General features: G+C 43.5%; 1 protein-coding gene across 1 annotated transcript in view; it reads right to left on the bottom strand.

Moving 5' to 3' along the window:
- Window positions 1–26,590, bottom strand: part of FRAS1 (Fraser extracellular matrix complex subunit 1) — a gene marked incomplete at its 5' end in the record, with an annotated part of 161,985 nt that overhangs the window by 61,861 nt on the left and 73,534 nt on the right. Inside the window, 9 exons of the mRNA XM_080627997.1 lie at window positions 81–233; window positions 7,257–7,400; window positions 9,408–9,548; window positions 12,807–12,980; window positions 13,812–13,952; window positions 14,261–14,401; window positions 16,091–16,234; window positions 25,264–25,398; window positions 25,835–25,978. Coding sequence (XP_080484123.1) covers window positions 81–233; window positions 7,257–7,400; window positions 9,408–9,548; window positions 12,807–12,980; window positions 13,812–13,952; window positions 14,261–14,401; window positions 16,091–16,234; window positions 25,264–25,398; window positions 25,835–25,978 — 1,317 coding nt within the window. The remainder of the gene's footprint in view (window positions 1–80; window positions 234–7,256; window positions 7,401–9,407; window positions 9,549–12,806; window positions 12,981–13,811; window positions 13,953–14,260; window positions 14,402–16,090; window positions 16,235–25,263; window positions 25,399–25,834; window positions 25,979–26,590) is intronic.

Here is a 26,590-nt window from a genome sequence, read left to right on the forward strand (position 1 = left end):
AGGAACCATTTAATGGAACATCTCACAAGGATCCAGGTGGTCCCTTGCAGTTGCTTGAGGCATCTGTAGGGACTACTCACTTTTGCAGGCACCATTCTCCGCATAGTATCCCACCGGACAGTCAGGAATGCAGTGATCCCCCAGGAGCAAGAGACGGGCGTTCTGGCACTTCAGACAGATGCTGCCGGTGTCTCGCAGGTTGGCCACACACTGGCGGCACAAAGGGTGGCAGTCTAAAGGAAGCAGGGAATAACAGACACTGTGATGACAGAGGGACAAAACAGAACGGCTAGGGAGAAATGCAGTGCTGGGAATTCAAGGAAGACATTAGGGATGTAACTTTCAGAGCTCCTTCCTGCTATCTGGTGCACAAGGGCTGGGATAAGGTGCTTAATTCTGCACTTCCAGATACCTGCAAGAGAGATGACTATAAATTACAACATTCAAGGAACATTTCTTTCCTCTTGCCCTCATCCCCACTTTTCCTCAACAACCGTATTCTCTGCATCTCGTGCCCACTCAAGCATCCTCTTTCCCCTCCCTCAGAGAGCTTGGGAAGCTTTGTACAAAGCCGGGTCAAAGCTCTTCCCTTTCTCCAAACCTTTCTCTGATTTTAGGTGCTTCTACCTACAGGTTTGCCTTTGACAAACTATGCTGGCAGCTGGAGGCATTCGCCTTCCTCTGCTGCCACTGCTGAAAAACAAAGACCACAACCTGTACAGCTTTATGACCTTCTCCTGTAGTTCTTCCTGTCCAGATTTTTGCACACAAACGAGACATCCATATCCTGAAGAGGCCACTGAAGACCTCAAAGCCAAACCAAGCCAAAAGAGGCATTTACAGTTGCATGAGAGTGCCTCAAAACCTTTTCCTTTTTTCATTTTTCCCCAGCTTGTGTCTCCTGACCTCTGCCTGAACTTATGTGCTTCAAAAGGTTTTACAACAAGCCTTTTGTATGCACAACAGTGTAATGTAAGGCAACCTGGAAGCCAAATTAATCCTCATTATGGTAATTCAGAAAATTATAAAGGAAATTACTACTGTCTTGAAAGAAATGGAATTATGAGGCTTGATTTGAGTACCCGGCTTCTTGTCAGATTTCGAGTGAAGGTTCAACTTTCTGCCTTTTGTCTCTTGTGACAGCACTACTACAGATTGTCAGGCAATCTTATTTTACAAGCTGAAGACAGGCTCACATCAGAGTCCAGGGGAATTCTACATCCATACCTGCAAGAACATAATAGCCTGACTTCTGTGCATCACACATAGATGATTCTTACCAAACACTAGTGGAAAAGCAGGGATGCAGTTCAGAAATAAATGCAATTGCGACTGCATGCAGGGATTCAAGGTCATTAAAACAGCAGCCTCCTTCACCTCCTGACTTTACAGGGTATATAACCTCTTCTAGTTTCTGTCCCATACTCTCAGCCTTGCAGAATGGAAATCAAGAGCCAGAGGGGAGGTAAAGGTGTGTGAGAAGAAACATTCTGCTTAAGATAGTGACCCTGTAGGTTCTCAATTCATCACTATCAGGACAGCGGTAAGAAAAGCAAAGCAGCACATGAGCTCATGCTCCCAAACTCAGTGACAAAGCTCAAAACCTCCTTAGAGGGGTTACTGTAAGGCAGCTGCTGACTGCACAGGAGAAGAAATCAATACCCAAGGCATCATCCAGTCAATCTTTACAGCCAAAGATCCCAAACCTGTACTGACATCAGAGCGGAAAGACCTGCCATCTACCCATGGTCTCACAGAAGCCAGAAAGGATCACCCAGCTCAGGGTAGAGAGCTAGAACCAAGATTTCACCCAAAAGGCCCTGAGCACCATATGTAATTTGTATGCACAGGGCTGGAGGTGGGGTGAAGAGTTCTATACACTTGTAGTCAATAAATTAACATAAATCCAATTAGTTTCTCATGCTTGCATATTTACGTGATGATATGTAGACTCCACTGATTGTTAAAATTATAATACTCCAGTTTCATCTCCTGCCAGAGCTGCTGGCCTCTAATAGAGAGCTTTGGATAGATATAAGTAACCAAACTCACTGAGTATGGTAAATAGGTTCCACAGACAGAGCATAAAAACAAGACAGAGAAAACTCAAGGGTATCCAAATAACCAGTATCTATTGTAAAATAACTAGATTCTCCCAAAGTAAAGTTTAAAAAGCTAAGTATCTACAAAACTAGGTGCTGTTGCAGTACAGTTTTTCTCTGTGTTAAAAGAGTTCTTTTTCTCAGCCCCATCACTCTCTTGATCCTTTGCAAGCCTGTAGATCAAAGAGCACACACCACCAAATAAAACACCAGGATAGACACAGTGAATCTGAGGGACATTGGGGAACTAGTGACAGAGTAAAGGAAGAACTGAGGTGCTTTGTTTCAGAAAAGATTATTCAAATTTCTCACAGCAGGCTCTCTCTGAAGCAAGGACTAACAGAAGTGGGGTGTTTTCCTTATGCTTCTCAATAATACTGCACAGCCATATTTGTTCCCTGCTTCTGCCTTCTCCCTGTCTTCAATTCAGTCTTCAACTCCAGCTAAGCCAAGTTGCTACCTGTGGGCTTTCAGTTTTTGGAGGTTTCACATCATAGAATTATAGAATAGTCTGGATTGGAAGGGACCTTTTAAAGCTCATCCAGTTCCAACCCCTGCCACGGGCAGGGACACCTTCCACTACAGCAGGTTGCTCCAAGCCCTGTTCAACCTGGCCTTGAACACTGCCAGGGATGGAGCAGCCACAACTTCCCATATTTGCTGCAGGTGAGTTCAACAGAGTTATTTAATAAACTTAAGATTTCTTCCAGTGTCCCAACTGGATTTTCAGGGCAGCACATCACTCCCTTGCTTGTAGTCCCAAGGCCTCCCTTCCCATTTTTTTGAGACTACTGACTTGCATCCCACTGTCCACACTGTCCTGCTACCCTTTAACCTGGGTCTATTTTCCTTCTTGTCAATTCACCTCTATACACCCTCCCTCCACTCTTACCTATCCCTTATCTTCCTATAAAGCAAATATCATTGTGAAGTATAATATAATAACTTACACAGATTTCCATTTCCAGAGTTACTTTACTTCCATACCCACTTCAGCTTTCTCTTAGCAAACAAATACTGCCCTTAATATATGAAAAGTATTTATTATATATTGTTCCCTTGCCTGTCAAGACAAAGGTGGCTGTCTGAGGAGACAAAAATCATCTCTGAAGTATTTGTGATTGCTCATAAAGGAAACCAGAAGCATTTCTACCTCTCAGTTCCACCATTTGCTAAGCAATCAAGCAGTTGTGTTGTTTAAATACACTTTCCCTCTTAAGGGCTCTTTAGAAAAAAAAAAATCCTGATGTATTTTTTGTATTATATTCTAAGGTATGAGGTTTAGCACAGAGCATTACTTTAAATCAGTACTTAAAACACCATGCAGTTACAGGCATGTCAGCATGCAAACATCCCCTAGCACTTTACAATAAATCCAAATCAGTGTGACTGACTCAGAAGGATATTTTGCGCTGACCAGGATTTTTGGTTTGATTTAGTGTTTGGAAGGAGCTTTTTGTCTCTCTTTTAAAAAACACAAAAGCGAATGTGTCACACAGACAAGGGAGGTGAACTCTGCAAGTGTAACCATGTTTTCAGGGATCTGCCTGCATCTTCTGAAGAGGATGGGAGTTTCTCTAGGCAGCTTAAGGTGGGAAATCCTGGCACAAATGAGCCTAGACCAAAGCAGGGAAATGACGTTCCATTTTCCTCTTCTGGCAGCTCAGCTGTTAACTTCTGTAGGAGGCTGCACCCAGCGACTAAGTGGAGCCAAGCCCCCAGTTTCCCTCTTGCTCTGCTCAGGGAAACTCCAGCTCTTTGTGATGATATCAATGTCTCTTTAAAAGTATGGCAATAGCTCATTAATTTTACAAGGAGCTGAATATATTTCCTGTTGTCAGACTGTTCCTTCTGGAATTTTAAAAGCAAGGCAGAAAGGCTTGTTACAGGGACCCTCCTGAGTGAGCTCTTCTGGTTAATCTTTGAACATTTTCACAACAGCTTAAGAAAGCAAAGGCCCAAGGATCTGAACAGGGGGACTGGGAGATCTCTTTCAAGGAAGATGTGGCTGGAAGTTAAGACAGGACCTTGGGGATGTTTTGAGTTTCATTTCACTCCAGCTGCCCATGCTACTAATTCTGGTAGGTGGTCCTTTGCATCCTGCATCCAGGAGAAGATCAACAAGGAAACCTCATCAATGAGAAAGCCTCAAGACAGGCATATGATTCATTCAAATCAGAAAGGCCGGGAGTTTATGAGCAAGGCAACAGTTCTAGTGACAGTGCTATTTTTTCAGCTGGTGCCTGCAATGTTTCTTGAAGCTAAAGTTTGTCTTGGACAGGAGGGAGAGAGAAATCAATGAGTGTTTTCAAACTGGGCAAACAAAAAAAGCAGAAGCCCCAATACTCAAAGGCAGACAGCTAAAGCCATACACACATTCCTGCATGTACACTTCAGCTATGAAATAAAATTAATCAATTGCTTGCTCTTGAAGAAGACAGGCACAAATTCAGTGCACCCAGACCAGACTGTAGAAACTCATTAATCTTTAGAATCTTAAAGCCATTTTGTCTTTCTTCTGCTTACATCTGAAATGCTTCTTTGATAAACTGCTGAAAACAAGATTTGTTTTTTTTTTTTTTCTATTAACAAGGCAAATGTTACAATCCTTATTCAGGTAACATGTACAATAACAGCATTAATTCACAGGCAATGGTTTCAAGTGACAGTTGGTTTTCTCCACCCTGTATGAAGGATTTTCCCCTGAAGGTCCATAAAATATGACAGATGGCTATAATGCACAGCAGTCACTATAAGTTATAACAGTTCTGCCTGGAGAGTCAGGAATTAGAGATAAATGGGAAGATAATTGTAAAAATACATCGCTTTGGGAAGCAAAGGAAGAAGCTTTGTTAGACTCTGATGCAAATCATACATTATGCAAGTGTCAAGGGTTTTAACGTTCTCTTTTACGGGACAGCTGCTCTTTAACTGGTAATTAATAACTTGCAAGGGCAAATTTAGCATTTCAATCAGTACTGACCGAGAAGAATGAGTGAAATTTAACAACCTGGATGTGGAGCTCTTTAGCAGAACTGGCAACACATAACCTTCGCTTAAACGTGGGAAATAAATTTGGCACAAAGAGCAGCAAACCTCAGACCGCAGATCTGAGACCAAAGCACAACTTTTTTTAAAGGCAACAAATAACTATGCAAAAATTCTTCCCTGTGAGGGTGATGAGACACTGGCACAGAGAAGCTTTGGTGTTGGCTGCCCAGAGAAGCTGCACCTGCCCCATCCCGAGCAGTGTTCAAGGCCAGGTTGGATGGGGCTTGGAGCAACCCAGTCTAGTGGAAAGGGTCCCTGCCCATGGCAGGGGGTTGGAACTGGATGAACTTTAAGGTCCCTTCCCACCCAAAGCATTCTAGGGTTCTATATTCCTCTATGACTTCAGTTAGACCAAGAAACATTAATGCATTTATATGCAAGACCACGTGAACATTAAGGGTTCCTATCTGACAAAGAACATCTGTACTAATCTCCTGAGGGCAGGACTTGCTTGAGTGAGTTACATAGCAAAACTAAGGTCAGAGCTGGAAGGAGGAAAAGTGTCTCTTTATGTCCTTACTATGTTGTACCTGGAAAGCCTTCTCTCCTTGTTTGGGGACATAGATCCAAACACTCAATATTGACACTCAGTGATGTCAGGCACTGTGAACCAAGCCTTGAAAGTGTGCTTCTACTTTGAGAAGTCTCTAAACAGTGGACTGTGTTCATCCCCTACAGGGCTCCAAAAAAACCCTCGTTAGTTTGCAAGGACAGGATGCATCACCAGCCTGCAATTGCTCTGAAGCTCAGAAAGCCAGGAAAGGTTCTTTGCAGACAATTCATCTCTGTCAGTGCCATGTATGTGCAGGTCAAACCTTGCCCTCCACATTGCCTGAGCAAGCCCATTTGCAGTTTCAGCTCCTCATTATTCCCAGGCACTGTGACATCTAGCTAATCCCCTGGGACTTGAGGAGCAAGCATATTGCTCCATGACACCTTGCCAAACTTACAGGAAACAGCAGCCTAAAAGGGATCATTAAAGCACATAGCATGCAGCAAGCAGTAGAATAAACCTTTTAGAGTAAACCTGAAATAATCCTGGTTTATGATGAATGGCAACAAGTTTTTTCAGTGAAATTTAGAGCTGGAAGATGCATTTCCAGAGGCCTCTTTTTCATGGGAAGCATAATGCAAAGTAATGGGAACATAAGGTGGAAGAAGCAAAGTGCATACAGCTATGATGTGACAGGCCACTACGATTGTAGCCCCAGAAATTTTACAGGGCAGAGACAGCTCCTTACACTAAAATGCTGAATTATTTCCATACTGCAATTACTTGACTGTATGAAACATTTTTATTCCTCAACCTGATTTCCCATGTACACACAGAGCTGTAGAGTACTTTTAGGACATTTTCCTAGTCCTCATATACTTTGTTTTCCACCTCTCTTTGTCTCTGCAGACAAAACAATAACTGTTGTTTAACAGGAAGATGAAGAAATGGTTCACAAAATCAATCTGTAGGGAGCAAAGAAACAAGTCTTTCCTAAAAAAACCCCCAACACATATAAACAAAAAGAAGCCTCTGTGAAGGGGAACCATCTGTCTTAAATTGAGAACAATAGCTTCTCAATTGGTGTATTTATTATGCCTAATGCATTTTTCCCTTTTCTTAGGATTACTTATCTCACTTGGAACTGTTCAGCCTAGATTAAGCCTCACAAACCATATCTCTTTTTGATAAAGAAAAAAATGGCTTGATAAAACTCAGAAATTGTTGGAGCAGTTCCCAGGATATGTTTATACGTGTCTGCGTGATGGATTAAAAGGAATTTTTCTCTTTAGACAGACAAATGCAATCACTGGCTTCTGATGATAGGCTTAAGTGTAGGCACCGAGCATCCACAAAGTATAACTCCTATGCAGAAATCCTATTACCTCCCAAGAATGCACACAGCAATGCTAACTGTGTCATATTTTATTTAAGGCCTTAAAGAAAACTTCTCTGAATCACAAATGTTTCCTTAACTCACTTTACTGAAGTTCTGTGCAGGAGCTAAGCAACTTTCCTGGCTCTGGGTCTCCCAGGTTTGGCTCTACAGTGACAGACTGGCCCAGAAAGATCATCACACTGTATGACTCACGCCATCTCCTCTTACTTACCCACACAATATCCCACCAGGTTGAGATACTGCTCTTCCTTGCAGCTAGTCCAGCACTTTCCACTGGCTAGAGTCGCGTGGGGATGGCACGTTAAGCACGCCAGATCAGAAGGGCCATGGCATGTCTTGCAGGATGGATGACAGGCTGGGTAAGACAATCAACACTTGTTGTTATGCTCTTGGTATAGTCCACCTTACGCTCTCCCCTCCTCAAAAAGCCAACCCCTATAACAATCATCTACAAAACACAGATGTAAAATGATCTCATAGCATCAGTGACTGTAGAGTTGTGGCTTGGAAGGCTCTTATAACCTCATTTTGAATAAATGAGAGATGAGTTGTCAATTTAAAACCATGATCTGTTCTCTGCATTAATCAAGGTATAGATCTATACAAAACAAAATATAAAGAGATTGGCTGTTTTATTTCTCTCTCTACCACACACTTGTGCACATAAGAAAGAGAGTGGGATGCACAAGGGAGATAAATTAAATATCTTGGGATTGTATCAACATTATAGTGGCATAAGTTTGGTATTCACAAGTAGAAAGTCCAGGAATGATTTCTGCTCAAAGCCCTCCCAAACCAAAACCTATGAAACCTGAATGCCAGGCCAGCTCATTAGCTACCCTGCCTGCTAAAAGCTCAACAAAAGGATTGCAGGTAAAGTGGTTAAGACTGCCCAAAAATATTTCACTCAGACTGCTTTTGTATCCGTCCACCTTTAAAGACAGATGCCACACTTCCATGCTGCAGATTTGAGGGAGACACAAATACTACAGCTAATGATCTGTAAAAAAAACCCCTTAAAACTACTTTTAAAGCTCTGTTACGAATAAAAGCACACAACTTCAAAAATCTCCCACCTCAGGACTCTCCCAGGCTACATACAATCGCCCACTCTCCACATGGACGCTGGGTGTTTTAAGACCAAATATGTCATGTCCCAACACCTTTCTTAGCTTCTCAGAAATCATGCCCACAAATCCAGTGTTCAAAAGGAAGAATCAGTTTTCTTAGGCACACCTGTATTAACTGAGCATCGCTGCTCAAAACCCACAGGAGATCTAAGCTGGCAGCAGACAGAAAGATGCCTCTTTTCTAACACTGACATTTTGTTTCTAAGACATTTACATAAGCCTGAAATCTCATAATGCAGCATGCAGCAGTTACCTCAGCTCTAAGGTGGCACTGCACAGCCTCAAACTTGATGAATCTTTACAATGGCATGCCAAATAAACTTATTTATAGAGTTGTTCCTTGGACAAATAAATTGAGTAATGGACTTTAGAAGAGGTTTCTCGCTCTAAATTTGAGGCCTTCCAGGGAAGCAACCAGTAAATTTCTCCCTCTGCCAGAACAGTTATACGTATGCCTGACCCAATGAATTGATTATAAAATAGGAGACAACTTTCAGTTGACCTTGAAGGGACTAATCAGATTTCAAATGCCTGCTTTTCCTCACCCATCATACTCAGCAGCTCATAATGAACAGCATACCCCAAAAGCCACCATTTTTTCAAGAGGCAGACAGGATTTAATCCTTGCAGTCACTCAGAAGGTCAGTAATCACACTCATCTGTGTAGATAAGCTCAAATAAGCTGAAGGAAGGCCACTTGCTGACTGGTGGGCAAGGCTGAGGCATAAATAAATAACACTGTCCCCACTACAGATCAGGCATATTCATAGATGTAATGGCTTTTCTCTTCTATCTGCATAATTCCTTCCTTCTAAACCCAGCCCTATAGTCAGGAGTGGACATAAAATACAGGTACTTTATATGGACAATATGCTTATCAAGCCTAATAAAAGCAGACCATTTTTCAGTGTTGTCTGGTAAAGGCTTTTTTCTACAGCACACTGGCTAAGAACATCATCTGAGCCTACTGAAATGAAACGCAAAATATCTTCAGGAAAACAGTCCAGAGGAACAAAATTGATTATAATTTACGATTCAATGTGTACACCTCTCTCCCATTAGGAAGAGATTCCGTTTCCTGAAATTGGACTATCCTATTCTCCCCTGAAAATACTTAAATAGCCTCATATAAATCTGACAGCATCTCTAATTACTTTGAGAAATGCACTACAAAATGTGCATGCAATGAAATCCAGCAGCATAAGCTGCAGGTGCCTGCACTATGCACTCACAGTAGCAGTGATCTTTGTAGGTGAACAGCCCCTCTGGGCACTCAGAGAGGCATCTGCCTTCAAGCAGGACGTGGGAAGACAGACAAGCCGTGCAGTCCTGGGAAGCGTTCCCCACGCAGGCTGCACAGGAGGTATGGCACTCTGCAGGGAAGGGAAAAAAACAAGATGACAGACAGGTAAATTATTTTCAGCTTATTTTGGTTGTTAACTGTCCTAAAGTATGGCTAGATTGCTTTCTTCCCAGTGAAGGTATTTCTGTTAGAGGATTCTCTGTCTGAAAGGGTGAAAGGGCAAGAGTACAAAGGCTGTATAGCACACTTCTTCAAGATAAGGAGCAAGCACAGAAAGCTGCATATTTAATCTTCCTTTGCACCCACACAATTCATTACTGAAGTTGTGCTGAGATGCACAATGCTGTGTTAATTCCATTCTCCCTAGAAGAATTGTGGGAGTCTGCAAACTTACCAGATTCTGAAATCATCTTTCACTATCACCCTACAGTTACTCTGGGAAGGAGTTTCTATCCAGCATCACTGCACGGTTATCATCAGCCATTCTGGAGCAGTAAGAGCAAATATACATAGAGGTGGGCTGCCCGCTTTACAGCTAGTGAAGTGAACACTCATTACAAGGATGATTCAGCAAGAATGAAGAGTGCAATTAAAAAGTTAGACTTCACCTTTACTTGTACTGACCCATCCAAGCCATCTTACACTGAAGAAGGCTGATTAACTGAATAAACTCATTAGTTAAAAGCCTTATTTATTACAGTAGTGACTCGAGGCACATGTTCTTGGTGTGAGTCTTCACTGAACACAAAGAGAGACTTCCTGCCCTCTAGGGAGACATGACAGACACAGGGCTGGAGAGAAGAAATGAAATGGAATGAAATTATTTACACAAGTACACTTAGCTGTCTGCAAGAGACCCAGGGAGAAAAGCTTGGGATCTTCGTCAAAAATGCAACATCTTCAGGACTCTCTTTGGCTCAAGTGACTCAAATTGTATAAGAAAGAAACTTCTTACAGTTTCATCAGGGAAATTTCAAGCATTACAGAAATCCAGAGATACTTGTTTCTGTTGTTTGGTGAGAAATTCCCAACCACACATGTTAAACCTTCAGATCCAGCTCCTGTTCAACGCAGGTAGTGCAGGCATGGTATACATCTGTTGTGGGTTTACTTTTTCAAAAAGGTGCAACTACAAGCTTCACATGAGCATTCTACAGGGGAAGCTCTAAGTTTGCAATCTTGAATCTTCATACCCTTCTGCAATAAATCAAACTGTTATTGTAACGCCATTACTATAATGGCAGAGCTAATAACACACGGGGCTGTGCCGGCATTCTTGCCCACTGACATAATTCAGCACTGCCACTGAACTCTGCTCAAGCCTGTTTGTACAGGTCTGTTCACCCACCTAAGGCAGTGTGCTATATGGATTTCTCCACTCTGTTTCTGTAACCTGGACTCAGCCAAGAAAACCCATTAGATGCCAAGGAACGGCCACTGAATGGATTGGAGGCTCTACACTAATGCCTTCAGGTATTAATCCAAAGCATTATGGTCTGTGTAGGTCGCTGCTAAAGACAGACTCATTCCACCCCCTAAAAAAAGCCACCTCTTCCTTCCTCTTCCAAATGAGCTTGTACAGACTCTTTCCACCAAGTTGAGATGAAAGAGATAAAGTAAAAATAAACAGATTGAAATTATGTCCAGTTGTACAAAATGTTTTTTCAACAGGAATAAACAGCCATCTGTAACAATGTTGCTACTGTTACTACTATTACTTCGCTTCAGCACTGAAGAGTCACTCTCTCCATTCCTGAGAGACTACGTCCATCCTCTGATTTACACAGGGGGAAATCACTGCCATTTCTGAAAGTATTATATCTCCTTAGGCCTAGGGTGGGCTGTGTTGGCACAAGATGTTCAGTCTAACCTCTCAGCCTGCTTCTGTCTGCATTGTTTTCAGGATACTGCAGTGTATTTGTTGTAGAGATATTCACACTGTCTGCCACAAGCTCTGAACAGCCAGACTGGCTTCCTGATCCACCCAGTAAACGATCTTTCATGAAGTCCACCACAGTTTTTCTCTCAGAGCAGTGGTAAACCACATATATGTCCCAAGTATACATCACTTTTGTCTCTTTTCCAAACTCTAGCCTTCATGGAAATGCTTCCTACTTGATATTTCAGGAGCAGCAATGGCATATATGCTGCAGGGCATTTACCAGAAGAGCTTCCTCAAAAGAAAAGGCTGCTGTGTAACATCTTGACCTGCTCTAACGACTAACAAGGAGAAAGCTCAGCCTTTTCTGAAAAGGATTTAAGGACTGATCCTGCTTCAAAATATGTCAGTGGTAAAAATCAAATACTCAATCTCGCTGAAAAGAAAGCTAAGCTCAACTAAGCTGAGCTGTGCAGACTTGAACAGTCATAGAATCATAGAATAGTTAGGGTTGGAAAGGACCTTGAGATCATCTAGTTCCAACCCCCCTGACATGGGCAGGGACACCTCACACTAAACCATGCCACCCAAGGCCCCATCCAACCTGGCCTTGAACACTGCCAAGGATGGAGAATTCACAACCTCCCTGGGCAACCCATTCCAGTGCCTCACCACCCTCACAGGGTGATCCAATCTAAACTTCCCCTGTTTAAGTTTTAACCCATTACCCCTTGTCCTGTCACTACAGTCCCTGATGAATAGTCCATCCCCAGAATCCTTGTAGGCTCCCTTCAGATACTGGAAGGCTGCTATGAGGTCTCCAGGCAGCCTTCTCTTCTCCAGGCTGAACAGTCCCAACTTTCTCAGCCTATCTTCATACGGGAGGTGCTCCAGTCCCCTGATCATCCTCGTGGCCCTCCTCTGGACTTGTTCCAACAGTTCCATGTCCTTTTTATGTTGAGGACACCAGAACTGCACACAATACTCCAAGTGAGGTCTCACGAGAGCAGAGTAGAGGGGCAGGATCACTTCCTTCGACCTGCTGGTCACGCAACTTTTGATGCAGCCCAGGATGCGGTTGGCTTTCTGGGCTGCGAGCGCACACTGAAGCCGGCTCATGTTCATTTTCTCATTGACCAACACCCCCAAGTCCTTCTCTGCAGGGCTGCTCTGAATCTCTTCTCTGCCCAACCTGTAGCTGTGCCTCAGATTTCAGTCATTTAAAATAAAGAAAAAACCCCTACATCCTTTAGTCATAAGTTATATGTAGAGTGTATTTTCCCTCAAAAGTACTGGTATATATATTGTCTGAAAGTTACTGAGTTTAACACTCATGACTCTCACAAGGCAAACATAGCTCAAGTCACATAAGGATCAAGCATCATACAAAATCACCCAGACCACCCAAACCCCAGTGCAACCCTGTGGCTTGGAGCAGCCTCTGCTCACCTTTGCAGACTCCTGTGCTGTCCACGTAGAACTGGGCTTGGCAGTGAGAGAGGCAAAGGCCATGTAGTGCTCCTTCAATAGGTTGGTGAGGCTGCAGCACGTCGTCTGGTGCTCTGCATTGCTGGCAATGAGAGGCCCCTGGGCCAATGCAGGTGCGGCACGATGGGTGGCAGCCTGTGCACAGGTCAAGGGAGCAATGAGATGCACAGCTCAGGGAAAAACACTGGTTTGGACCCTCTTTTTCTTTTCTCTTTCCAGTTCTGTGCTGCTGTAGACAGTCTGATACTCAAACAGCTAGCAAAGAGCGTAAGATTTGCAGCAACTCCCCAGCTACGAAATCTGTTTCATAAAGAAATGGGGTGTTGTATTTTCTATAATAGAACAGGTTTTTTAAAAAAATTGTTTGACATCTTTCCCCTCAGCCCCAAGTAACAGCTCTTTCCTTGAATAAAGCTGATGAATAAATAATGTTGGGAAAAACCTGCAGTACCGTACCACAGGCAGTCAACTTTCCTTTAATTTCTGAACTGCAACAGTGAACACAACCTCACTAGGAGGGACAGCAAGAAATGACAGGCTGAAGGGCTCACAGGAAGCATAAATTTATCTTCCCAATTTTCAGGTTTTCCACTGTTGCAAAAATGACCTCAGTCTTAGTAAGCCTAGTAGGTGCGTGTAGACTTTCATCTACCTCCTAGCTCATGTCAAAAAAACTTGGAAGCAATGCACGGTTATTTCAACAGAACAAGGGAAAAAAAAAAGGTCCCCAGGATAAATAAATCCTGAGGGGGTGAATGCAGAAAGTATTTGAGAAAATCTGGGTTGTTTTTTTTTCTTAAAGTAGAAAACTATCAGCAGGCAAACACAATGAGGAATTAGTCACTGACCAGTTAAGCACACGATAAAGGATCAGCATCACAGTACTCTTAGCACAGCCCTACAAAAGCCAATATAGGTACACTGGTTTACAGCAGCTAGGAAACTTACTCCAGGTATGTAGCTTACCCTTGCAGACATCATGATCCTGGTAAAAACCGTCTCCACAGCCCTGCAGGCACTGACCCCACTGCAACACCAGAGGAAAGGAACAGGAGGTGCACTGAGTGGCCAGAGGTCCCTCACATGTGGAGCATGAATCATGACAAGCTGACAAAGAAACAAAGTACACAGAACTGAAACATCCCGTTTTTTCTCTTGATTTTTTTCTCCTTAAGATTTTTTCCTATGCTCCTTGAGTGTTGCTGACCACAGCCCCCTCCACTCAACAATGACAATTCCCAGCTGGCATGAGCTATGCAAACTAAAGAGAGCAGAAGTACACGTGTATTAATAACTAATAACAGTAATAACTCACTCATACAGTGTTTTGAATATATATCTCAGTGTGTCTTAATATGCTTCACAAGGCAAGGAGCCGAAAGCCTTAGAAACAGTCATGTAAATACATTTCTTACCTCTGCATCTTCCATTGCTACTCGGGAAATACCCAGCTGGGCACTCCGAAACGCACTTCCCATCATGTAAGAACTTATCTGAAGCACAGGTCAGACATCTGGGTTGGTCTGAGTAGCAGGTTTCACAGGACTGGTCACAAGCTGCCCAAAAGGATAGCTCATTAATGAAATGCACTCAGTGAGCAAAGAGCAACAGAGCCACCAACACGGCCATGTAGGTAAAATAAGCCAAACATTGCACTCCAGCACAAGTAACATTTCACACTTCCCTGGAATAAGTAATGGTATTCACGGAGGTAGATGTGTGAGTGCAGATAGGTTTCCACTGACCTGTATCCCGTCTACAACTATGAGTAAGTATAAATACCAGGAATGGGTTTACATCAGCACTCCCTCTCCTCCTGACACAATCCCTCCTGCTAAGGCAGTATGTTTTTCCTGCTCATCAACAGTCTATGAAGAGACAGCACCATTCTGAATGATTTCACGTATGAAAACCATCTCATAACTCTTTGTACAACAAGTATCAGTTATCAGACTGTTCAGGAAGTAAAATGTGGAGGAAAAGTGGATTACAAAAACTGTAATCCCCCCCGCTTTCTTCAAGTCAAAGTTTTAAGTGTGAAAACGCATCTACATGCAAGCATGACACATTTTCTTATCAATTTCTGCAGTCTGTATTCTCCCAGGCAGTCATTTCTGAAGACAACAGACCTGTTGCCTAAGAGCTCTATGAAACTCTGGCTTCTCTAAGTCAGTAACACTAGCGCAGCTGTATATTCAGAAGAGCCAAGCCCTTTACTTAAACCATTTGTGTTTCTTTTCACCAAACGGTCTCCCTTTAAAACAGCTTACACTTCTCCAGTTGGGTATCAAAATGCATGGTTTTGGTATCAGATGCAAGGCCTCAATCCTGGAAGCTGTGAGGAACAGCTATGCAGTTTTGAGGAAATCTCTGGCAGTACAAATCAAAATTATGGCCAAGCTGCATCTAAATCAAATTTCCTTTCGAGCTTAAAAGATTTTCAGCTACAGATGTAAGATTTCAAGCCTGGACAATTCCAAACACAGGTGAGTAACATTTACTGGTACAGACATCAAACCAAACTGAAGAGGAACCTGAAGTGAAATTAATCCAGAAGTGGTCAGAATAGCAATAACTTTGTCAAGACCCTTTCAGGTCTGAAGCCCTCTATAGCTAGCTGTGGCTCAGACTTGCATAAAGGCAGAAAACCCCTTTGTCATCTCTCCTGACTCTACTGGACAGTCCTTCAAAGCAGCTGCAGTAGGTGGCTGCCAGCAAAATCCAGACTTGACCTGAATGGTCATGGCAGATTTTACATTATTTATTTCTTTGAGATTTTTCCCCCCCTTTCATGATCTGTTTGACTTAGGTCTCTTAATTCCCCCCAGCCATCTCTTCCCCTTTTCTCAGCAAACCTTCCCAGCTTCCCAGTCCAATCTGTTGTGCAGGTATTAGCTACTGTGATGCTGAATTATAATCAAATTTACAGAAACCTGCTGGCAAAAGCCATTTTTCTTCATGCAGACAAATGGATTTGTCAAGCCTCAGAAACAACTCAGTTAGGCTTTCAAGCTGTTCAGTGAGGGGGAAAAAACCTTAAACCTTTCAGCATCTGATTAACTTAAACGAATTAATAATCTTACAAACAGCAGCTTTCCTCATCTGATATTTATGCACAAGGTGCATCGGCCTTCTTAGACGTGAGCAAAACCACAGCTGCTGCACAGCTAAATGAAATATTGATTCCTTTTTTGCAGAGCATTTCTCAAACTTCCTGCAATTGGAAGAAGAAAACAGGTATTTACCACTGCAGATTCCACCCTTGGTATAAAATCCCTGTCCACAGCTCACCACGCAGAGCCCTGCTTTTAGCATGTGTGATGGGTCTTTGCAGGCCAAACAATTGTTCTCAGCAGCACCCCAGCATGAGGAGCAGGACTCGTGACAAGCTGCAAGGAAGAAAGGTGCAGGATTAACAAACAATCACCTTCCAATCATCTCTTTAAAATGAAGAGTTTGCAGTAATCCATTTTTTTGTGCAGTTTTGTCTCTTAAATTCACAGGGATTCCCTGCTTCAAGGTGAACAAAAAAACATCATTAGCATCTTTTATTCCAGCCATCTCAGGGGTACAATTTACACCTTCTTTTTGTATGTGCAATATGACATGCAGTGTGATTACATGTAGCCGTAATCAGACTAGGAGGGTTGGTAACACTGTTTAGTCCTGTTGTTCATTCTGGTGCTAGGGGCTGTACAAGCACAAAGGGAAAAGATCCCATCACATGCTACTTAAAAAATGCAATCAAATCCTTGCAGTGATTACTGACATTACCCCAGCTCCAAGCACAAACACAGAATTAGGCTGCAGGGCTACAATCAAAATCCTGCTAAATTAAATCCAAGAGAGCCTGCTTTCAGAAACAATTTCTGCCCTTTCAGGACCGCACAGGAGCAGAAGAACTGATTTCTGGCTGCTGCTCTATCCGGTCAGGTAGGGCAGAAATCCTCATGTGATCAGACTGAGTAATTCCTGGGGAAAGGTGGGGACTGGGGGAAGGTCTGGTACAGCAGGCACTGACTATCTTTTCCTTGACATTGCCAGTAGAAGAGAAGGGGTATTCCCTCATTCAGTTGAGATACCAGCTACTTTTCTCTTTGGGTGAGCCATGGCTGGGAGCAGTAATATTTCGGGTATTTCTGAAGTATATCACATTCCTGCAATGCAGGCAGGATAAATGCCCTCTCTGTGTCATCTGAGTATAGGAACAGAGAGGCAGAATAGAGTGATCCTCAAGCATGATCATATCATAGAATCACAGACTGGTTGTGTTGGAAGGGACCTTAAAGCTCATCCAGTTCCAACCCCTGTCATGTGCAGGGACACCTTCCACTAGACCAGGTTGCTTCGAGCCCTGTCCAACCTGGTCTTGAACACTGACAGGGACGGGGCAGCCACAGCTTCTCTGGGCAACCTGTACCAGTGTCTCATCACCCTCACAGGGAAGAAATTCTTCCTAATGTCTAAACTAAATCTCCCCTCTGTCAGTTTAAAGCCATTTCCCCTTGTCCTGTCACTACAGACCCTTGAAGAAAGCCCCTCTCCAGATTTCTTGTCAGCTCTTTAAGGTACTGGAAGGCTGATATACAATTAGCTAGTAACTATATGGAGATCAATTCTGCCTCTCCAAACAGCTGTTGACCAAACCACCTTATTACCTATTTGAAGTTGTACAAGTTCACCTGTGAGGGTAATTCAGCCCACCATGGCTCCTGTTGATGGAATCCATGATGCAGACTCATGTTAAATCGCGTGCCACCAGTGCTTGCAGGAACTGCAAATTCCAGTTCTTGTAGCTATTAGATTTTTTTCTCGATTACACCCAAATATGTTCCAAAGATGTTCTTACTTTATTATTTCTCAATAAGGCAGGTATCTGCTTGTGCTCCCAGACCAAGGCAGGTGGGAGAAACCAGAACTTTATACATTTGACCTTTATCCACAGACACGTTGGAAGTTGCAGCCACCAAAGAAAAACTCATTTCTGATTAATCTCAGCATAAGGAAGAAAAATAGCAGCTCATCCACATAACTAAGAGCATATTTACATAGAGAACAGTGACCAAAGCAAACACCTTCCTGCCAAAATAAACCCCCTAAGTGAGAGACAATTCATCCTCTCCCCAGTTAGAGTGGAAATTGTTTGCCATAAGTAAGCTTACAGCAAACCAGTGATCACCACTCAGCATCTGTTTTGCACGATTTCGATGCTGCTTCTGCCTGCTTCAGGCCACAGCTACTCTTCGATATGACATGAGATGGAGCACCTATGTTTGTGTTTACATGACAGTTGCACTGCACAACTTAACATAAACACCCCATTTTAGTGGATGTCACTGCTCCCCGAGGCAACAAAGTGTTATCATCTCCATCACCTACATATGGAACTGAAATACAGAGATGGGACATGACATGCATGGGGTTAGAACAAGGAGTGTTCAGGGGGACAGGACAAGGGACATTTGAGTTCATGCCCAGGACGTGGTCCTTTGACATTCTGGAAGTTCCTTCTCCACACTTTCACCTTCCTTTATTTTCCCTTTTCTCCTCTTCTTCTACTGTCTTGTAACTAGCTGTTTGCTTTCCCCCTTCTCACCTTGATGAATCTTTTTTCCCCCCACCTTATCCCTGATGTCTTCAGAATGCTGTGGCTCTCCTAGTTCCTGAATAGTTCTATGAGAGGAGTGTCTCATAAGGATGCTGGGCATCCTGTACCCACAAGGATCTTCCCCCTGGATACCACAGCAAGTGCCATTACCCCTATCAAGCACATCTAACTGTGGCTGAATCACAATACAATGTTGTTTCCAAACACAGTGTTCCAATTCCAAACATCCCATCTCGAAGTAAAGATTGTGCACACTTTTCTGCTCCAGTCAATAATACCCCTTGCTGATAAAAAGCTGTGTCTCATTGCAGCTTGGATGATTCTCAAGGCAGGTCTACACTCAAAAGGTAACTGCAGAGTTCATGCTGCAGACTCTTAAGTACTGAAATGTCCTCACTTCACCTTCCAGATGTGAGCATTTTGCTCCTCCCTGAGCTCACTCTAATTTTCAACATCTTCTTGAAAGAGTGGATACCAGGACTCTGATCTTCTAATTATAGACTTCCTACTGCACAGCTCAACCCCCTTGCTGTTAACCTGCCTCAATATGTTGACACATCAACACACCCAGTTATGTGCAAAGTTCTCAACTCCTCTCTGGAGATGCTGCTCGTTTCCCAGAGATGCTTTTCTCTCCTGGCAGCCTGGCCCCCAGGTTCTGTTTTTAAACAGTCAGCCTTGCATACAGCTGTATTAAAAACACTTTTGAAGATAGCCAGGTCAGTTGGGCAAATGTGCTTCAGCTCCTGCCATGCACCATTTGCTGCCTGCACTAGACCAAGTGCTCCTGAGCACTTCCTCACCTCAATCTCTCAAGCAGCTGCCTCAAGCACACTCTGTCATACTTCTAGTGGAGAATGCTGCAACAACCAGGCTCCAGTCAGGTAACGATAGAAACCAGCACAGTCTGCAGGCTGGAGGAATTTAAGTTCTTACTTCACTCCCTCTCTCCAGTTCCCAGTTAGATCTTACCAGCCCTTGGCAAAGATCCTGCAAATCTGCTCCTGGGTATCACAGCAGCTTTCAAGTCTTGTAGTGAGGCAGCTGTCATGTTAAACTTGCATGTCTTCCTAGACGGGATGACTTGTGTGGTATCTCAGCTATGGAAAGGATACAGTGAGATGAAGTACAACCCACCACAGGTCATCAGACCTTCTGAGAAGCTGCAATGAATTTGGCAAACTGATACGAAACAGATACTCTGGACTTCAAGCCACTAGACAGAGACCAGGCCCAAGTGGCTTCTTTGGGACAGAAATGGACGAAATCCAAGTAGCAGAGCTTGGAAGTAAGGAGGGAAAGGAGAAAGAAAGCAACCTGATTTTCAGCGAGAGAGACACATTCAGCAGTCAGTCTCACCTCTACGCCTGGCAAAATCTTGGAGCAGATTCTCCTGGAAGGCATGCTAAGGCACATGAAAAACAACAAGGTGCTTGGTGACAGGCAGCATGGCTTCACTAAGGGGAAATCCTGCCTGACCAATTTGGTGGCCTTCTATGATAGGGCCACGAAACTGATGGACAGGGGCAGAGCAGTTGACGTCGTCTGCCTGCACTTGTGTAAAGCGCTCGACACTGTCCCACACAACATCCTTGTCTCTAAATTGGAGAGACATCAATTTGATGGGTGGACCACTCAATGGATAAAGAACTGGCTGGATGGCTGCATGCAAAGAGTTGTGGTCAATGGCTCAATGTCCGGCTGGAGACCGGTAACAAGTGGTGTCCCTCAGGGATCGGTGTTGGGACCGGTCTTGTTCAACATCTTTGTTGGTGACATGGACAGTGGGATTGAGTGCGCCCTCAGCAAGTTTGCCGATGACACCAAGCTGTGTGGTTCGGTTGATACGCCGGAGGGAAGGAATGCCATCCAGAGGGACCTCGACACGCTTGTGAGGTGGGCTAATGCCAACCTTATGAAGTTTAACCATGCCAAGTGCAAGGTCCTACACCTGGGTCGGAGCAATCCCAGGCACAGCTACAGGTTGGGCAGAGAAGAGATTCAGAGCAGCCCTGCAGAGAAGGACTTGGGGGTGTTGGTTGATGAGAAAATGAACATGAGCTAGCTTCAGTGTGCGCTCGCAGCCCAGAAAGCCAACTGCATCCCGAGCTGCATCAAAAGGAGCGTGACCAGCAGGTCGAAGGAGGTGATCCTGCCCCTCTACTCTGCTCTCCTGAGACCTCACTTGGAGTATTGTGTGCAGTTCTGGTGTCCTCAACATAAAAAGGACATGGAAGTGTTGGAACAAGTCCAGAGGAGGGCCACGAGGATGATCAGGGGAGTGGAGCACCTCCCGTATGAAGAGAGCCTGAGAAAGTTGGGGCTGTTCAGCCTGGAGAAGAGAAGGCTGCCTGGAGACCTCATAGCAGCCTTCCAGTATCTGAAGGGGGCCTACAAGGATTCTGGGGATGGACTATTCGTCAGGGACTGTAGTGACAGGACAAGGGGTAATGGGTTGAAACTCAAACAGGGGAAGTTTAGATTGGATATAAGGAAGAAATTCTTTACTGTGAGGGTGGTGAGGCACTGGAATGGGTTGCCCAGGGAGGTTGTGAATGCTCCATCCTTGACGGTGTTCAAGGCCAGGTTGGATGAGGCCTTGGGTGGCATGGTTTAGTGTGAGGTGTCCCTGCCCATGGCAGGGGGTTTGGAACTAGATGATCTTAAGGTTCTTTCCAACCCTAACTATTCTATGATTCTATGATTTGGAAGCAGTGCAAAAGACTCAAGTATCAGTAACAATTTCCTCAGGTAGGCCAACAAAAAGAAATGCTTGCAGCTAGAGATTCAGCTCTGATGCACTGCTCCAGTTACTAGCTCTCCATGAAAAGCCTCCCCGGGCTCATCCGACACAGTCATTTCCATATGCGAGGTGGCAAGTGCCTCCAGGAGTTATCAACTGCCAGTCTCCAGATGACAGACACGCACAGCCTGATTCATGCTCCTACAGATACAACCCTTCACTTCTCCTGCTTGCAGCGACACGTACCAGGCAATTTATTTTCAGATGTCTTGAGGACTTTTTTGTCACAAGTCCAGCAGCTACTAAATCCCAACCAATATCTGCACTCTGCTATCAGATGGTACAACTGCAGCTGGAGTTGTAAGCAATGGGCCCCCAGGACCTGGGTTCATGCAGCTGGAAGAGCAGCCCTGACCCATTCTGCCCTGTGTTTATGCACGCTCACGCACACCCTGCCTGCAGAAGCTTTGGCTCTTCTAGCACTGGATCACTGCCTGAACTCAACAGCTGCTCCTTGCCCCAACAGTCACCAACTCCACTGAGAAAGCAAGCAAAGGAAATGGAAGCATTCAACAAGCCACTGTCAACTAAAACATCTTTGCCTACAGCAACTAAGCAGCTGTGTGAAAATAAATCAACAGATGCGACTGCATCACCAGTGAACTGCTTTCACCCTTCCTGGCTGGTTTCAGTCCAGATTTGTAGGGGCTATTCTGCATTGCCTCCTCCCTTCAGTGCGGATACTGGACTTTCATATGCAAGGCCCTGTAGCTTAATCAGACATTGCTGCTGAAGGAAAGATGTTTAAGAGAACGTAGTTGACCTTCCTGCTTGGTTGGAAGGTCAACAGGGTTTGCAATTATTCTGCCTCTGCTGACATGATGGTATTCATTAAGCCGCAGTGACATGTCTTTCCAGAAAATCAATGCTGAACAAACGAAACTTCCAGGGTCTCACTTCTTGGTTAAAGCAAGAGCACTCCAGTGGCTCCTGAGCCAATGGGCCTTTTTCTCTCCTCTCTTACTTAAGGTGTAATGTAGGAGTCATAGAGAAGTGTCACAAGACCAGGCTTTTGAAAGATGAGAGGTTCTACAAAGTGATGTTTCTGTTCTTTCATGACTGACCAGAAGCCATAGAATCAACTAAAGATCCACTCACCAAACTTGTGTGTTATCTGCATCAGTGCAGGTGCAACATTCCCAGGTCTGATGGCAGCAGGAGGGCTAACACAACTGGCATCCCAGACAAGAACACAGGAAGAAGTCCATGCTTGGCTTTAGGAAAGCACAGATGGGGTCCAATCGCACTGTGTCACATGGTACCATTAAACACCTCTAACCTGACCTCCCCACCATAAGCTGGGCAGGCTCAGCTCAGTCATGTTAAAGAGGGGAAGTTTAGGTTAGATATAAGGAAGAAGTTCTTTACTGTGAGGGTGGTGAGGCACAGGAATGGGTTGCCCAAGGAAGCTGCAAATGCTCCATCCCTGGACATGTTCAAGGCCAGGTTGGAAAGAGCCTTGGGTGACACGGTTTAGTCCAAGGTGTCCCTGCCCATGGCAAGGGGGTTGGAACTAGATGATCTTAAGGTCCTTCCCAACCCTAACTATTTCATGTTCCCTGATTATCCCTGAGGTGAGCCCCAGCAGCCAGATACATCAGAGAAGACCAGGTTGTGAATAAGAAGTCCAAGTGCTTTGCTGTAGAGTGAGCCATGTCTGTTAGTGTCAAGCTACGCATTTTAACATTTACATTTGGGAGATCAAAGCAGAAACACTTGAGTTTTACCTAGGCTTTTGAATAATTTTTAAAACATAAATAATTAAGTTAGAAAAATGAGTGGGAGCACTGAACACTACAAGTCCTTCAAGCCCCTCTGTAGTACCAGGCAGGCATCTTTCGGTTTTGATTTCCTTTGCTTTGCCTTCGGTGGGGGATTTCTTAACTCTTTCCATAGCTTATTTCTGACACCACTCTGCTCAAAGCCTGATACACACTGATCCATGATTGTCAAATACACTGCTACATAACTGAATCTATGACATTTTATCCTCAACTTTATTTTCTCTTAATGGTTTTAATACTTTACAGAGGCAGGTGAAGGGACAAGAGCAGGAAACAACCCTGGCACAGAGACCAAACAACTGTATTCTGAAATTCAAAATAGATTCAATTAGACCAGATGTTATGAAACACGGGCAAAAAGAAAGACCAATTCATTGTACTTTGTTACAATGCAGCCAACAGTGTTTCAACAATAGGAGGGAGTAAAAAGCCTGGTCTTACAAGTCTTTTTCATCTCCAAAGCAAATTCCTCAAGAGAGAATTTAGTGGAGCTATAGCAATGAACACAGTCTAGTTCATTCTTTTTGTGCTTTTGGAACATGCTTATTGCAGGTGTTAAAACCATTATGAGAAAAATGTTTCTGAGCAGTCCAAGAGTCATCTGGGCGATCAGATTAGAGATTTGTAAAAATAAAGAGGATACAAAGAAAGAATGAATGGCAATGAATTATAGACAGTATCTGAAATGTAAGACTTTCTCCACTGGTTTGACTTTATGCAGAAAATGCAGCCAGGCAGAACTAAAGCAAATTGGTTTAATTCCCTTGAGGAAAGAGGAGCAAATTTTCCCAGCAACTTTCAGCTACAAGCATGCATGACTGCATATTTGGATGGAATGTACGATCAGTAATCTACACATCAGTAACAAAACAAAACATTAGCCTTTCCCTACAGCTTCAGCAGTACATGGGCATTGCCAATTAAAACACTAGGAGCAGGTGGAAAGGAAACAGTAAAATAAAACCAAATTAAGTAGAAGATTATTTGATATTTAAGTCTATAAATTCTTTTGACTGGGTCTCTTTTCTATTTATACATGCACAATGAGGTCTCAGTCTATGGTCACTGCTGGGGGACAGAGGTTTTTCAGACTTTCAAAACCTGAAAGAAATGGTCAGCTCTTCAAAGAAAACCACTTCAGAAAAGGAAGCTAGACTTTCCAAAGTGCTTTCTCCTGAAATCTGCCAAAAGCCCTCAGCTTGTATTTAATTTTAAGCAGGAGGGCTAGTTCCAAAGAAATTAAAGCATTGGCTCAAGAAGTTAAGCATGTGCTCCACTCCTTTGCTGAATTACAGCTGCAGAAATAATTAGAAGCCTTCTAAAAAAGGCCAACATCAAGAGCAAAAAAGCGTTAACTTTAGAGGAAACAATTAAACTGTCATGATGAAAAAGCAGCTGCCTTACAGTTTGGAAAAAGTACAAGTATTTCTAAAGAGCAAGGGAAACTCCTAAAAGCGATGTCATAGTTTCATCAAAGAGAAAACTGTAACTTCTCAATCTTACTCTCAGTCTTTCCAATTACTAAGATATAGGATTTAGACACATCTCAGCATTTTATAGTATTACTAATTTACTTTCTAAACATGCTTATTGAGAACAGTCATCCTATCAACCTTCAGGACGAGTGCACCATATGAAACAAACATACTGTAAAACAAAGCAAAAAACTCCTAAAAAAGTATTTTCTGTGAGCTTTTCTGAGTCCTACCAAGCCCAAATCCCTTCAGGACATTTTCTATGCCACTCAAAGTACCATCTCCTGAAAAGCCTGGCATTAGCTGCTGCAGTTACTCCAAACTCAAAGAAAACCCCCATGGATCAGATTGCCTGGCATGGCTCAGAGGGTTATTTCCTTAGTAAAATTAGTGCATGCAGCTTGCTCTGTACTTTTAACACCACAAAACCCACAGTCACATTTCCAAAAGAGAATTCTGATTTGAAAGAGGACAGTGGTAAAAACTGGCAGTGTTCAAAAGCAGAGAGTTTTAGACCAACAGCACTGATCCACCGAGGAATTTCAACGAGTATTTCCCCAACCAGTAATCAATTTTACACAGCATGACATAGTTCCTCTGTTCACTCCTTCCTTTACTCTAGGGTGAACATTAACACCTATGTCAACAGCAGATCCCTCAGCAGAGAGTATATCTAAGAGCCTGGGTATAGCTTTTATCTGCTATTTTGCTATCAGAAAGCATTGCAGTCTTTTTTGCTTGGAGTTACCTGTGCAGAGGAGCTGATCCTGAAAGTATCCCTTTCCACATGAGGTCACACACTGCCTGTTCTTCATGAGCAGGGATGCCTGGCACGAGGAGCACTCAAATCCATTGGTACAGGCTGAGCATGTTTCATTGCAGACTTCCAAGAGAAAGAAGAAAAATCATAGAATCATAAATCATATAATGGTTTGGGTGGAAAGGGACATTAAAGCTCATCTAGTTCCAACCCCACTGCTACAGACACAGATACACTGGACCAGGTTGCTCAAAGCCTCATCAATGCAGCCTGGCCTTGAACACATCCCAAATACCTTGATGCAACAAGACTCTCCTGCTCTGATAAAAGGAAACAATTTTGCCTCATTTTGGCAAACAAGTTTGAGAATTTGCACTTTCCTGAGGCTCCCACCTGAAACCTCAAGGCCACGGTTACTATTCAGTACATGCCTGAATGCTTTTCCAAACGAAGCCTGGCAATCTTTTTATAATAAGCCTGTGGGATCCTACAAACAAAAGCACAGCATGCAACAGAGAAGAGAGTCATCTGACAGGATATAAGCCCTTGCAGAAATTACCTAAGCAAGCACCCCCATCCTGGTAGAAGCCCACTTCACACATCTCCACACAGTGCCCATTCTGCAGCTGCTTCCTTGGGTCATGACAGGCATTACAGTGATCAAAGGACTGAGAGCAGGTCAAGCAGTCTGGGTGGCACTCAACTGGCACAAAGGGAAGATACGAAGATAAAAACCATTAGCAATGTTTTCAATCAGGAAGGCAAAAAAAAATGCATAATCCAAAATCAAACTGAAATTCACTACTTATTTCTATTAGTGATTCAAGGTGTGTTAGCTTTGGAGTAGGTTTTTTTCCCATGATTGCATAAAGTGGGCTAAATATTATATTGCTGTATTCTAGCATGAGAGAAGTTACTATACAGCTCAAGTTTTCTAGGCTATTGATAAACAAGATATTCATTGTCCACATGGTTTCTCAGCAGTAAAAATTGTAAGTCATCAGGAATTAATGGTCCAAACCAACCTGAGTTTTCTTCAGTCAAACCCTGCAATGAGTCAAGACTGTGTCCATGCCAGGTCAGACTACAGGTGGCAGACCACTCCCCCTCCAAAAAAAGGCTTTGTGTCACAGTACCATCGCAAACACTTCACAGTCACAGGCACTTTCTCAAATGACACAGCCGCTCTGTTTGCAGAGGCCAAGGAAGGACTTTTTTTTGCTCTACTACCGAGCTACTTCAGCTTGCTGGAAGAAAAGCTGTCTGTTCCTTTCCAGCAAGTCAGCAAAAAAGGATCCCAATGCTGAAAATTCTC

This window comes from Psittacula echo, assembly GCF_963264785.1.
Source record: "Psittacula echo genome assembly, chromosome: 1".
In the NCBI taxonomy this organism is placed as follows: domain Eukaryota; kingdom Metazoa; phylum Chordata; class Aves; order Psittaciformes; family Psittacidae; genus Psittacula; species Psittacula echo.